This window comes from Panthera uncia (genome assembly GCF_023721935.1).
Source record: "Panthera uncia isolate 11264 chromosome A1 unlocalized genomic scaffold, Puncia_PCG_1.0 HiC_scaffold_16, whole genome shotgun sequence".
Classification (NCBI taxonomy): Eukaryota; Metazoa; Chordata; class Mammalia; order Carnivora; family Felidae; genus Panthera; species Panthera uncia.
The window spans coordinates 4296906-4311619 of record NW_026057576.1 but is presented as its reverse complement, the minus strand read 5'-3'; the positions used below and the strand labels follow the sequence as shown (position 1 = coordinate 4311619).

The following is a 14714-nucleotide window of genomic DNA, read 5'->3' as shown; positions in this document are numbered from 1 at the left end:
TTTTATTTTATTTTATTTTATTTTATTTTATTTTATTTTATTTTATTTTATCCTATCCTATCCTATCCTATCCTATCCTATCCTATCCTATTTTTATTGTTTTTATTTCTTAATGTTTATTTATTTTTGAGACAGAGAGAGACAGAGCATGAGTGGGGTAGGGGCAGAGAGAGAGGGAGACATAGAATCCAAAGCAGGCTGCAGGCTCTGAGCTGTCAGCACAGAGCCTGACACGGGGCTCGAACCCACGAACCGTGAGACCATGACCTGAGCTGAAGTCAGATGCTTATCCGAGCCCCCCAGGTGCCCCTCATTCTTTTTAATATGACAGTTTTCCAGGTAGGTTGAGGTAGATCTTTCACATGTAAGATAGCTAGAAAAACAAAAATGGGTGAAAGTGAGTAAAAATCTCACTTAGAAATAAAAGCATGCACAGACTTACTTGAACATACTTCTCTATGGCAGCTGGTATGATATCCTAAAATAAGCTTTCATTTTTAATGAAATAATGTTTTTTTCCTAAAAGACCTAATACCATTTAATATGGCACATGGGCAGTGTTTCCAAGATTACTGTTACAAGGCCTGTTAAATATCAATAGTGGCAAGAAACCCCAGAGCTTCTTGGTTTAGGTTAACCTCCGTTCTTTTCTCAGGCTTTTATTTTACTCAGAAAGGAGATAAATTGGAGACGGCGAGAAACTTAAAACCATATACAAGATCATCTGGAAAATATAAAAACAGTGTTTGTGGCAAACTCTAAAACGCATGTGAAAACTCTACACATAAATCAGTGGCGGAAAGTGGCAAATTCAAAAGTACACATGAAAAATTCCCCGTCATGGGAAATAATGATAGTTGTACCATATTGCCTTTATGAGTTTGTAGTATATATTGACTATGGCTGAAGTCTTTAAGTGATTAAAAAAAAAATCCTAGTGGAGCTTAAATTTCTAAGGTTCTAATTTTGTTTATTTTCTTTTGGTGTTGATCCTGAATAGATTATTCTGCAGCTATATATAAAAAAGAAATATAGCTCTCCGGAAAAACATTGATTTTTAAAATCTAATTTTCAGTGACTCACGCTTCAAAATTACACTGATTTTTATGAACAAATCAGAGTCTGGCTATTTTTTTGAAACTCGGGCAAAATTAAGCAGGTCTAAGAAACGTATTTTTTCTCTTACACATATGAGTAGATAGAAACACATTGAAAATTTGGATTTTTTTTTTTTTTTAACCTCCCCCTTCACTCCTTCCTCTGGGGTATAATCGAAGGGTTTGGATTACTACTATGTTCGTTAAATTTGTTTTCTGATAAACTGATCATCATCATTTGGAAATACTTATGCCTAGGATATGTTAGCAACCCCGGCATATCTCTTTGAGGGCATTTGAAAATGATCTCTTTAAGGGCATTACAGTGTATAGATTATGACTATTACATTCTAATTTTAACAGGTATGTTCACTATATTTTATGTAATTACAGACATTTTCTTTTGGATTTCATTTTAGAGACGGTCATGCAGTTCCTTGAGAAGCTATCAGACAAACTTTCTGAAAGGTTAGTTTTTGTACTACTCTTCAGATGTGTATCATGTAGGTTTTTCTTCTTTTTCATTTTTTTAAAATTCATTTTATTCATTTTTGAGAGACAGAGAGAGACAGGGCGTACGCAGGAGAGGGGCAGAGAGAGAGAGACACAGACAGAATCTGAAGCAGGCTCCAGGCTCTGAGCTGTCAGCAGAGAGCCCGATGTGGGGCTCGAACCCATGAACTGTGAGATCATGACCTGCGCCAAAGTCGGACGCTTAACTGACTGAGCCACCCAGGTGCCTTTATATAAATTTATAAAAAATTTGAAGGTGACCTATTAAGAATGTAAGTGTGGGAATATCGAGTCAGATCTATGGCCGAGTCAGGAGATTGGATTAACGATGAGGAATACTTTGAAAGCACATAGCTGTCTTCCCAAGGTGACAGTCTTGAAAACTTAGGCTGTCCCCTCTGATTAACCAGTTCATTGTCTTAGGAACCCATCATTGATGTGTAATTAAAAAATGTTTTCCAAACCTTTTTGGGACTATATATTTTCGACTCCTGCCACCAATTTTACAAGCTCATAAAGTCGTGTTTCTCTTCTTTTGGCCTAAATGTACATGGCTCATGGATGTGGTAGATTGAGCTGTGTTTTTGATCTTAAGAATGATCTGCCTCCCCATTTGAGTTCCTTTGTTGTGGCCCTGCCTTCCATTCTTGATCGTGTCACTTGTCCTTTGCCGGTGCTTCTCTCGTGCTTTGTTGAGAGGCCACACTCCAGCAGCCTTCAGAGACCGACGGTTCCAGAAGGAGGCATGTCACGGCTGCCTTATTATGCTGCCTGGAATTTCCTTTGCCTTTTGACCACCAACACGTTGAATTTATCTCAGATTTCCATTTTCTATTATTATAAATTCACTCCTTAGCACCCAGTCCTCTCTAATTTGGATTATATTTTAAATTCTAAAATTTTCTTTTAATCTAGTGAATCACTGTGGCTTTGATAGAATGAAAAGGAAGTATTAATTATGCGGTTAGTTGAGAATATACTCTGCTTTATTAGGAAAGTGTTAGTATTCTTTCTTCCCTTCTCTGTAGCTATAGATTGTATTTTGAGCAAACATATCTTCAGATTTTTATGGATATATATAGGTGTTAATTCTAACAGAAACTTCATATTTTATAATTTTAAGCACATATTTGATTATTGCCCAGCTAGAGTTTTCTTTGGGGAAAAAATATGAATGGAAATCTTAAATATAATCTCTGTTCATGTTTTTTCTTGTAGAAAGTTATTTGTTAGTCTCTTACCTTCTTAATGTGTAGCAAAAAGCAGTTATTTTAAGTTTTCTGGTGAATACTTTGCATGTTTGTGTAACATTGCTCATTTTCCCAGGCTTTAATACTATCAAAACCTTTATCTGTCTGCTAGGATGTTTTTAAGGTAGAAATGGCAGTACTTTACTAATGATATATTGACATCCCTTTTAACACAGGTAAAACGTGGATTAATACTGGCTTACATTTGCACTACAAATGACTTCTGGTTTTATCATGAGTATCGGAAAGGTACATAAACAAAATTATTAATGTAATTATTAAAATTTTGTCCTAATAAACTTGTTTTACAGAACTATAAGAGACTTTGAGATGATACGAGGGATGAAAATGAAACTAAATCCTCAAAATTCTGTAAGTGACACTTTTATATATATTTTTTTTTATGTTTATTTTTTGAAAGAGAGAGAGAGCATGAGCGGGGAAGGGGCAGAGAGGGAGACACAGAATCCGAAGCAGGCTCCAGGCTCCGAGCTGTCAGCACGGAACCTGATGCGGGGCTCAAACTCACGAACCGTGAGATCATGACCTAAGGTCCAGTCGGATGCTTAACTGACTGATCAACCCAGGCACCGCGGAATATTTTTATTATAATGTAAACAATCTATCAGCTGGGGTCCTTATCTTTTGACTCTAGAACTTTCTTGTTATATGCTGAAGGTACGTATAGTCTTGTTTGTTATCCCTGGACTTGGTTCTGATTCTTGGGTTTGGTGAATAAAGTATTGAAATACTTGATCCATACGTCCGAATCTGACATTTCTCGGCAATCCAGTATTTTTGTTGGTTAGTTGATATAAGACACACACACACACACACACACACACACACACACTCATACATGTACACACACCTATAAACGTATATTAACTATGTATATTCATATATACTCGTGTGAAGGCTGCTTCTATTCTATGGAAAGTGGGCTTCTCAGTTTGAAGCAGCCTTTAAGGAAGCTCGGTGGAGGACTGATCTTGCAGGTGGCAATTTAACCATCAGTGTTAACATTACAGTTTACTTTTTTATTTGCTAACTTATGGAGCTCAATTAAATAGATCGATGTGGACTTCAAAGGATACCCCATCTTAAAACACTTAGGTGGTGTTTTCAATCATAAGATTAAACGATTGCATGATCTTATAGTACAGACTTAAGTGTCTTTATGTCCAGAAGGATGCCCAAGTGATGGTATGCCCCCAAAAGTGATGGGATTCCAGGTGTTAGGACCCTCGCTCTCATTTGGTTCAAGGGCGTTCACTGGGTTACTGGTTGTCTGCCTTATTCTCTTATTGGTCCTGTCGTTGGCAGTTCTTGATTTTGGTGCTGGCCACTAGAGCCAAAGTCCTAGAGAACATCTAGGGGAAATGAGCCTTGCAGATTTAGAAACTATTTTCCAGTTTCTCAGATACAGCCACTAAGAAATAGATTAATCCTAGCAAATTCACCAATTTCAAGAGTAGCATGTCAGTTTGTTAATTTATGGTAGGAGCTGTGTAGCAAAGTAACTAGGGTCAGTCATCTGCAACTTTGGCTTGGTAGGTAGATCCACTTAGGAAGCTAGGTATAGGCCAGAATTTATGTTGGTGAATATAGAAATAGAAAAGATAAAATACGTTGCCAGAAGCTCCTTTATTATAAGCTAATATGAAACTATCCTCTCTAGACATTTGGTATACAGGTGACTCTCTAGATATTTGTGAAATGCCTGATCTCGTCGTGAACGGTACCACGCTTCACCCTGCAACCCTGGCCAGAACCTGGATTTGCTCCAGGCCGGTAGTTCTCAAAGTGTGTTCCCTGGACCAGAAGCAGCAGCAGCATCTGCAACTTGTTAGAAATACAAACTCTCCAGTCCCACATGAGACGTGCTGTATCTCCAGCCCTACAGTCCTGTTCCAACAAGCCCTTCGGGTTATTTATCTCTTTCCCCTCTCTGCCCACATATAACCATTTACCAAATCGTGTGGATTCTACCTTCCAGAGAACTCTGTTCTCTCCTCTCCACGCCCATTGCCACAGTTCTGGTTGAGGTCATTCTTACTTCTCACCCAGACCATAGTTGTAGTTGCTGAACTACTTTTCTAGCCTTTGGTTCTGGCTCCTGATTTGGACTGCTTAGCAATGTGCTAAGTGTTAGACATAGGGTAGGTACTCAACACTTATTTGAAATATGAATGAATGAATGAATGAATGAATGAATGACTTGCCATTAGAGGGATTTTGCCAAAAAGCAGATCTGACCTCGTCACTCTCTTGTTTAAGATTTTTCTGTGGTTTTCTGTAATTCTCAGATTCACCTTCCTATTCCTTTTTTTTTTTTTTTTTGAATGTTTATTTATTTTTGAGAGAGAGACAGTGAGAGCCAGGGAGAAGCAGAGAGAGAGAGAGAGAGAGAGAGAGAGAGAGAGAGAGAAAGAGAGAGAGAGAGAATCTGAAACAGGCTCCAGGCTCTGAGCTGTCAGCACCGACTGAGCCACCCAGACACCCCTCCTATTTCTTTTTTTAATGTTTATTTACTTTCGAGAGAGAGAGAGAGACAGTGAGGAGGGTGGGGAAGAGAGAGGGTGGGGGAAATCTCAAGTAGATTCCACACTGTCAGCGCAGAGCTTGAAATCACGAATCACAGGATCATGACCTTAGCTGAAATCAAGAGTCAGATGCTTAGCTGACTCCGGGAAGACTTCTCGTGTAAAAGACACTTGAGCAGAGCCTTGGGAGAAACGAGGCAGTACCCCGCACATGTCACGTAGGGCAGAGCCTTTTCAGCAGAGAGAGCAGCTGCCCGTTGTGCTTGGAAAACGACGAGGAGACCAGTGCAGTGAGGGAGGGCAAGAGTCGCAGGAGGTGGGCTCAGGGTTCAGGGCGGTGCAATCAGGTCATGTAGAAGGGAGATGGGAAAGCATTGGCGAGCAGAAATAACTCTTCCAGGGGCGCCTTGGGTGGCTCAGTTGGTTGAGCGTCCGACTTCGGCTCAGGTCATGATCTCGCTGTTCGTGGGTTCGGGCCCCGCGTCGGGCTCTGGGCTGACAGCTCGGAGCCTGGAGCCTGCTTCGGATTCTGTGTCTCCCTGTCTCTCTCTGCCCCTCCCCTGCTTGCGCGCTGTCTCTCTCTCTCTCTCTCTCAAAAATAAACATTTAAGAAATGACTCTCCCAACATTGTGCAGTAATGTGGATTGAACACTTGAGCCTAGGCAATCTGACTTCACAGCCTGGGCTGTTAGTCACTCCTGTCACCTGGACAGTTTGTGGGGAGGATGATCTTCCAGGGATTCAGGCTTTTTTCCCCGTCAGTATTCTGTACCAGTTGTCAAAACCAACTATTAGGACAATGCTTCTTTATGGCATATTTTCTTTGCCACGATTAGAGTTAATTCTCCCTTCGTTACACTTGAAATTGTTGCTTTCATTTTGGGGATCCACCCTAAGCTTCCTGCTTAGATTTAGAAAGAACTCTAATCTTACCTTTAGAGCCCTAATCTTACCTGCAGTATGTTTTATGGATAAATACGTGGGTTACATGTTGGGAAAAATTTCAACATGGCTAATTTAATCTATTAATGTTGACTTTTATAAGTTGACATTGTACATTATTTACTTTCCCCCCAAATTCTGGGACATTGTTTTTTTTATGCCTTTGTACTCATTGATTATAGGGAAGTCAAAATGAAGAGGTGGGCATTTTTAGGGTCTTTAAAAAACTTACCTGATATAATGGTTTACATCTTATAAGCTGGCTAAATTCTTGGTAAAAATTGCGAAGTAGTCAATAATTTTCATAGCAATGGATTTTTCCATTATAGGAATTAATGCCTTGGGATCCCCCCTACTACAGCGGTGTGATTCGTGCAGAGAGGTAAGTTGTTTTGTTTTGTTTTGTTTTGTTTTGTTTTGTTTTGTTTTGTTCTGAGAAACCCTTATAAATGAGAAGGAAGAAAGAAACTGTTTATCGAGCACTTTGTACAGTAATCGTGCAACGTGAGTAATCTCCTCACTCAGTTGCCCTCATTAGAAGCCCGTGCACGCTCAAGTCCGCGCCCTGCCCTGGCCTTTGCCAACATTTGCCCACACATTCTTCGTCTGGTTTAACACCTGTGCTCTCAGCCTTAGTATTGTCTACCCCTCCCCCAAAGCCTATACTTGTATGGCTCGGGTCACTTCCTGGTTTAAAACTTTTAAATATCTCTGTGTGGTGTCTAGAATCTGGCTTCCTGGGAGTAGCTTCCAGGTTTTCTTACTAGATGGAGTGTTTCGGGGGCTGGAAGTTTAGTTGTCGCTCGTTTCTGGCCCGGGATGGGTGCTCGGCAAATATATGTTGAACTAAGGAAGGAAGAGAGTGGTACTGGGGATGGTGACATACGGTTTTCTTATGTTTCCTCATTTTTATTTGAACATATTGTCAACATATTATTGGCACATCTGGAAGGATACATGTGAAATTAAGATTTAGGACCGTTAACTTGATTTAAGTCCTCCTCCAGTTCCGTAGTCTCCTCTTTGATTATATAATGGCAAACTAGTGGGTATGTTTGTTTTCCCCCCTAAATACACCCTATTTCTGTCATTTTTATATTTGCATGTAAACCCAAGAAATATGGAGGGCTGTTCAAAGTGAACACATCTAAAAACAAAACGAGAAAACCCAAAAAACAAAGTGAGCACGTTTAGAAATGTTTATGTCCCAAGCAACTTTATATATGCATTAGGAATTTTTGAAAACCTCCAAATCCTACCCTTCAACGGATTTTTAACATTTTTCTCTTACAGCTCCTTCTTGAGCTGCTCAGCTTTAACCACGAGAGTTAAGATTGATTTAGGTAGTGGACGAAAATAAGTTTTGTGCCTTTTTCTCCATTAAAGCATGTTGGCATACATCATGATAATAATATACTTAAGTTTGGTATTCAGCTCTAAAGTCTTTCTGTTCCTCTGCATTATTCAAGTCTTACTTACAAAGCAGATTGTCTCCTAATACTTCGTCAGCTACTGTTTTTTATACATATATTTCAGACTCAGCACAGGCCTCCTTCTCTGTGGAAGCACATAAGCTGTCATTCAAAATCTGTAATCATTTGATTATGATACACAGTGAGTGCCCAGAATATGTTATAGCTTAATGTAGTCATTTCACAGGTGCGTTTTATGGCTGTGGAACTTCAGACCTTGCTCCTTATCGTTACAGAAAACATATCATTTCTCTTCTAAAACTTTTTCAAAGAGAGATTTGGTTTGGTTATTTGTAAGAGAACACTAATTTTTTTTATTAATGCTTTCCATATCTATATAAGGTTTTTAAAATTTTTTGTTCGTGGAAAGTGATGTAAATTAGATGTGTTTGTTTCTTCCCGAGTTTTGCTCTGTGATTTTTATTTGTTATTTAGCTTTACTCTATAAGTGTAGGATGCCCAGGTGGTGGTTCTGTGGAAATTACTTGTGAATATTTGAAGACTTGGAAAGACATCATCAATTATAAAGTATAAGCATTAATTAGGAGTAGGAGATCCCTGAGAAGTTTGATAGTAATCTTAAATAAAAGATACTGAATAAAAGGTGGTGACTTTCTCTTCTCCGTTTTTACCGAAAGTACAATATCGCGAAGTCTTTGTGTTGCTGACTGACTCTAGAGTCAGTCCTTAGGGATCTCTGAGCCCGCAGATAGATTGGGAGGTCTCTGTCCTCTGGACTGGCCACAGAGACGGGGGTTACCGTCCACGCGGGGCAATCGTTGAGTGGCAACACCCCAGGCAGCATGGCAGTGTGGTCTGGAGTATGTTCCCTGAAGTCTGGGAGGCCTGTGTGAGTCCTGGCTCCACCGCTAATGAGATATCCATGAGCTTTGGAAAGAAAGTTCCTTGTCCTCTCTAAGCCTCTCAGCAAGGTTATCTATAAAATGGGGGTTATGACAGTCCCTACTTTGTAGGTCAGGATGAAATGAGATAATGTTGCTATCATGAGTACTGAAATAACATGATTATATGGAATTGGCCTTCTGGGGACACTCTTCTAGGGGATGATCTGCTCTAAGAGATGCTTTTTACGTGTTCTTTAAAATCTTTCGAAGGAGTGGTCCCTTCCCTCCGAAGTCTCCTCTAAGAAAACACTCGTCTCAAGTGTAATGAGTATGTCGAATTAGTTGTAAAATGCTCATCAGACAAGCTTTTAAGGATAGAGAAGGGACACAGGGACAGGGAAGCACACCTCGCCTCTGCTGCCCAGAGCATCACTCTGTCCAAGGAGGAGGAAACCCTGTGTCTGGCGGGCAGGGCAGCTCACCTCGGGTCGCTTTCCTCTTGAAGGCCACAATAGAATTGCAGCCGTCATTCATGGCCTCTAGGATCCGTCTGGTCACAGCCTGCTTTTCTTTAACAATGAATACGTGCACACCCACGGTTATTTGCTGGGTATGGCCTGCCCTTCTGGTCTTTCCCACCCATTCCTCTTCCTTTACAGTTTTCCTCAGCCAGCCGAAACCCTGCGTCTGGCACTTAGATCCCTTTGTGTCTCAGACAGAGCCTGTGTCTGGCAGCTAACAGTGTTCCCTTTGCCTTCCTTTGCTGTCTCACTTGTGAAATTTCGCCAAGGGTCCACGACACCTCCGGGTCTGCCACAGCCTCTGTGCTTCCCGTCACCACCATACTTCCCAGCCTCCACGCGGCACCCTTGACCTTTAACGACGTGTTCCTTTGGTCCCCTGTGTTCAACACGTCTTGTCAACCATACCTTAACGCTCTTAAGAACAAAGTTTGTCTTATTTTTTCCATTTGCGGTTACGTGTGAAATAAACACTCTGGGCTCTCGACAAATGCATTATTGGCGAATAGCCACTGTTCAAGACTGTGTCCAAAGCAGTACTCGGAAATCCTTATTAAAAGCAATCCAGTCGTAAAGAGAATATCGTACCGTATATTCGTGAATGGCTTTTTTCATCTACCAGATTTGTTGGAAGCGGGTAACCCTCTGGGAGGTCTTCATAGCGCTCATTTGTTGACAGAAGTTTCCACCAGGCTTATTGGTTCTTAGAGTTAAGAAATCGCCAGCTCTTCCAGGAACACAGTATAACCTACCTGGTATCCACCAGGGGCTTTACTGAATTTACTTCAAGTGTCCATACTAGGTCATGTGTTGGGCTCTTAACTCCTTTCAAAGAACCAAGAAAAGGGATGCCGAAATGCTTCAGACGGGATCGTAAGAATCGGGGGGTTTAAACATCGATTTTCAGTAGCTTAAAAGGCAAATGATTGAGTTTTGGCTTGAGATTTCAGTAATCTTGATTGACAAGAGTAGGCTGAGAGGCACAGGTAATGGATGAGAAAAGAAAGCGAAAACAGAGCAGTTTGGATTGGAGGTTGGAAGGACGGAATGACGTGAGGACTGCTAAATCCTTGTTAAATTCCTCTGCTTTCAAGTAAAGACTTAAATAAATGTGTGGTTTGACACGAAACAAAAAATAGAAGGCTTTCCTTGGTTTGAGTTTTTCTTCAAGTTAACCCCTGGGACCTTTCTTTTTTTGCTTTTATGTTCAGATTCCTTTCAAGTTTCTTAAATGTTCGCCTAAAGAAAGAACCTATTACAAGTGAGGTGAGAAATTAACGTGTTTTCAAACCACCCAGGGTTGGTCCTGGGAAATAGAGGCATGAGTGACCGATGGAAATCTTAAAGAGCACAGAAAAATCTTAATTTTCTTTTTCAAGTTTTAGTGTTGGAGTCTTCATGGCACAGGAAAAGTCATTCTTTACAAAACTTTTTAAAACATTTATTTATGAGGCAGAGGGAGACAGAGGGTAAGCGGGAAAGGAGCAGAGAGAGAGGGAGAGACACAGAATCCGAAGCAGGCTCCAGGCTCCGAGCTGTCAGCACAGAGCCCGACACGAGTCTCGAACCCATGAACCACGAGATCATGACCTGAACCCAAGTCAGACGCACAACCCACTGAGTCATCCAGGCACCCTGAAAAGTCACTCTTTAAATTATGAAAAGTATACATACAGTTATTTTATTTAAAATTTACATGGGATTTTTGAACAGGCTGTACATTCGTATGGTTCAGAAAGTCACAACAACTTTAAAAAGTACTCACTGAGAAATTTTGGTGTCATACCCGTCCCTGCTCACAGCACTCCCCCTTGCCCCTGTCCCCTAGAGGTAATCATTTTAAAGTTGTTTCAAGTGTCCTGGCAGTGTTTGATGTCTGTTTTTAATGCTGGTCAACTTTATTTCTCTTCTGCCAACAGTGAGTTTCAGTGAGTATTACTTCATTAATTTTGGTGGTATTTTGTAGATATTATTGGGAAGTGGAATTCAGTATTGTCTATTCTTTGCTAAGGGGTATTCTCAAAAGTTCGAGAGCGTTCATTCACATAATGAAATAGGAATGTTTTCTGTTTTAAACTCTTCAGGAAACCCTGAACTTTCACAGACAGATGACTCTGTGGTATTTCAAGATAATAAAGATTTGTTTGATGTGTGAAATTGTATAGTTTATTGGCTAGTGTATGTGCAGTGAACTTGGTGCTGACAGTGTTGAAAACCAGTAACGTTTATTATGAAAACTTTCAAAATAAAGACAAGTATAAAGAATAACGTAGGTAGGGGCACCTGGGTGGCTCAGTCGGTTGGGCATCCGACTTCGGCTCGGGTCATGATCTCACAGTCAGTGAGTTCGAGCCCCGCATCAGGCTCTGTGCTGATGGCTCGGAGCCTGGAGTCTGCTTCGGATTCTGTGTGTGTCTTTCTCAGCCCCTCCCTCTCTCTCTCTCTCTCTCTCAAAAATAAAATTAAAAAAACATAAAAAAAAAGAACGTAGGTAACCCCATGTTTTCATCTCCCAAATTTAGTAACTATCCAAACTGTGCCATATTTGCTTCATTTATCTTTTTTCTTTCTGTTTCTTTCTCTCTTTCCCTCCCTCCCTCCCTCCCATCCTCCATCCCATCCTTTCTTCCTTGTTACTAAACCTTAGACCTCATGTCATTTCACTTCAACGTGTTTCTTGTGTACCTCTAAAGAATATAGATATTTTCGTCCATCACTCCAGCACCGTCATTGCCCAGGAAGGTTCACAGCAGTTCACTGGCACCACCTGATACTCAGTCTGTATTCATGTTTCCTTGATAGTATTGGGTCCGTTTTCTCCCAGGCAGCTTGTTGGAACCAGGGTCCACCCAAGACCTACACGTCCTATCGGTTTTTTCTGTCCCCCGAATCTCTGACTCTGCGGCAGGTGAGCACACGCCTTGCCCCAGCCCAGCCCCCCGTCTCTTTCGTATTATTACCTTGTGGCAGACACCAGGTTGCTTGTCTTACAGATGTCCCAGACTTCTGGGTCTATGCGATCGCTTTCTTGTAGCGTCATTTTGCTGCTTCCTCCGATCTGGATGTGACGGGACCCCCGTCATTTTTGGGTGTTCCGTCTCGTCTTACCGTTGCAGTTCAGGGATGACTAATTCTACGTATTAATGTAACAAATAAGCTGCGTGAGAGAGGTCCCACGGCTGTCCTAAGATGTGGCTCCGGCCTCTGAGGTGGCGGTTCTGTCACCAGAGTCAGTCACAGCATTGTAACGTGGACATCCTCTCTCCCGGATGCCAGGCCCGCCCGTTTACTTTCCCACTTCTCTGGGGTGATGATGGAATCGTACCGTATTTGTGAACTTCAGTTTTGATTTATGTTAACTACAATCTCCGGTGAACTAAGCAGCCCGTCTGTACCATTAAGGAACCTTGTTCTCCGATTACCAGGAAGTTTGGCTGGAGAAGTTTTCTTGGCTGTAGCCTCAGAAGGCGAGATAGAAACAACTGGCAATGGCCGGTTCTTTATAAAACAGAGCGTTTTTATTCTCTGTTCTTTATTTTCAGTACGTTCGAATCGCCTGAAGGGTAAACGGGTTTCCGCGTCGGACACCTTTTACTGCCTCACCTTGGTTTAACCGGATGGAACGGTCGCTCTCCCCTATGGCTCTCAGGACTAAACATTTTAAAACACCATCCAACCATCACATTAAAATCACGCTTAGGCAGTCATTCCTGATGCCAGAAACACCCTGTTTCATTTTCTCTTGCTAAAGTCAGTAGTTGCCCTGATGGCATCGTCACATACCCTGCTCTTACCCTGTGTGCGTTCTCCCTCGCCCACTCGCGCCCTCCGGCCGGCTGTCTCGTTCCTGCTGTGGTGAGTCTCTCTAAGTGTTTGCCATGCGGTGCAAAGCTTCTCTGACATTCGCTCAACCTCCTGAGTAGCACCGGGGAAGACCGAAGCCTATGTTTACCTGCAGTTTCAACCAGGATCCGCTGGCTGCACTTAATTGTGTTTCTGTGTTTTCACGACGTTCGATGCCAAGATGTGTTTAGAAATAACATCCAAGTTCTTTCTATAATCCCAGGTGCATCACAGGTTGAAATATAAATCTGACTCATAGATTGTACTTCCTAAGTACAGTGATACATTGATCTTTTCCTTAAAAAAAAAAAAAAAAAAAAAGCCCTCAGGGATGCCTGGGTGGCTCAGTCGGTTGAGCATCCAACTTTGACTCAGGTCGTGATCTCACTGTTCATGAGTTCGAGCCCCTCATCGGGCTCAGTGCTGACAGCTCAGAGCCTGGAGCCTGCTTCGGATTCTGTGTCTCCCTCTCTCCGCCCACCCCTACTCATGCTCTGTCTCTCTCTCTCTCTCTCTCTGTCAAAAATAAATACATTTTTTTTTTTTAAAAAAAAGCCCTCAACAACAAAGAATTCTTCAGTTGAAAGTCTCTAATACTTCTGTACTTATTTCAGTGATAATTAGTGTTCCTGATGGGGATTTTGAGATATGGCTAAATCCTAGGGCTCCCAATCAGAAAGATTTCATTTTATACCAGTACCCTGCTGATTATAATATGTTCTAATTCTCTGCAAATCGAGAACTTGTAAACCCCTGGGGCTCCTATTTCTCACCAGAACGACTAGCAGAGCATCTCTTCCGCTTCATTTGGCCGCCACGGTGGCTTAACGGTGATTCTCCTCCGATTTCCGGCTGGGGAAGAAGCGTACGCAGATTGCAGACAGGTCTCGTGTCCGGATTCAAACCGGTGGGACCCTCTTGACAGCAAATAGTGGTAAAACTCTCCTGTGAAGCCGTAAGAGGGTTTGAGGTGACGAGAGGGATGGCAATGACTAAGTGAGTGACAGGCGACACAGATGGCAATAACACACTAAATAAGTCCCCAGAGCACACCCGTTTCACGCCGTGCACGCTGGGCTGTGGCTCTGAGAGGCCGTAGGTTTTCCATGTCCCCGCAGTACCTGTCTGCCGTTTTGCAGTCTCTAGATGGTGGAGGAGGCGTTTCTGACACGTAGTGTCTGTGCGGATAGGAAAGTTGTGCCCGGCGATGCCCTGAACAGGTGTTCAGAAGCAAAGTGGCCGCCCCAGTGCCGTGGCCGCAGGCCGTGGCTTGGCCGGCCTCTGGCCCCACGTCCTCGAGGGGTTCAGTGGCCTAGGTGTCATTTCACACCGTGTGGCAGGTGCCAGCCGAGAGCAGAAAAGGCGGGGGCCCGCGGGGTCGGCCTGCTGCCCCGGGACCGGTGTGTCGTATGGCCGGTGCGTCAGGCCCGGCTCGTGGCCGCTGGACGTCCCTTCGGGCCTTTCGAGTCTCTCCCCACCTCGCTGGACCTTTTCCCGTCGTGGCTGCTCTTCGGGCAGGAATCGCCTCTCGCTTGCGGGAGTCACGGAGGGCGGGGGCAGCACGCAGGTGGCGGGACCTCCGGCTGTGGCAGGTGGCCGGGTCGGCCGTGGGCAGCCTCTGCTCGTGGGCCCTCGGTACCCGTGAGCCTTGGCTGGTGCTCCGCCTTCTCCAGGAATGCCCTTC

At 42.8% G+C, this 14714-nt stretch overlaps 1 protein-coding gene across 2 annotated transcripts in view; it reads left to right on the top strand.

The window, feature by feature from the left end:
* The window catches only part of MIPEP (mitochondrial intermediate peptidase), a 164957-nt gene that overhangs the window by 24036 nt on the left and 126207 nt on the right, over positions 1-14714 (top strand). For both annotated transcript variants that reach the window (XM_049646712.1, XM_049646711.1), the window contains exons 8-10: positions 1517-1565; positions 3172-3232; positions 6679-6731. In XM_049646712.1, the coding sequence (XP_049502669.1) occupies positions 1517-1565; positions 3172-3232; positions 6679-6731 (163 nt within the window). The remainder of the gene's footprint in view (positions 1-1516; positions 1566-3171; positions 3233-6678; positions 6732-14714) is intronic.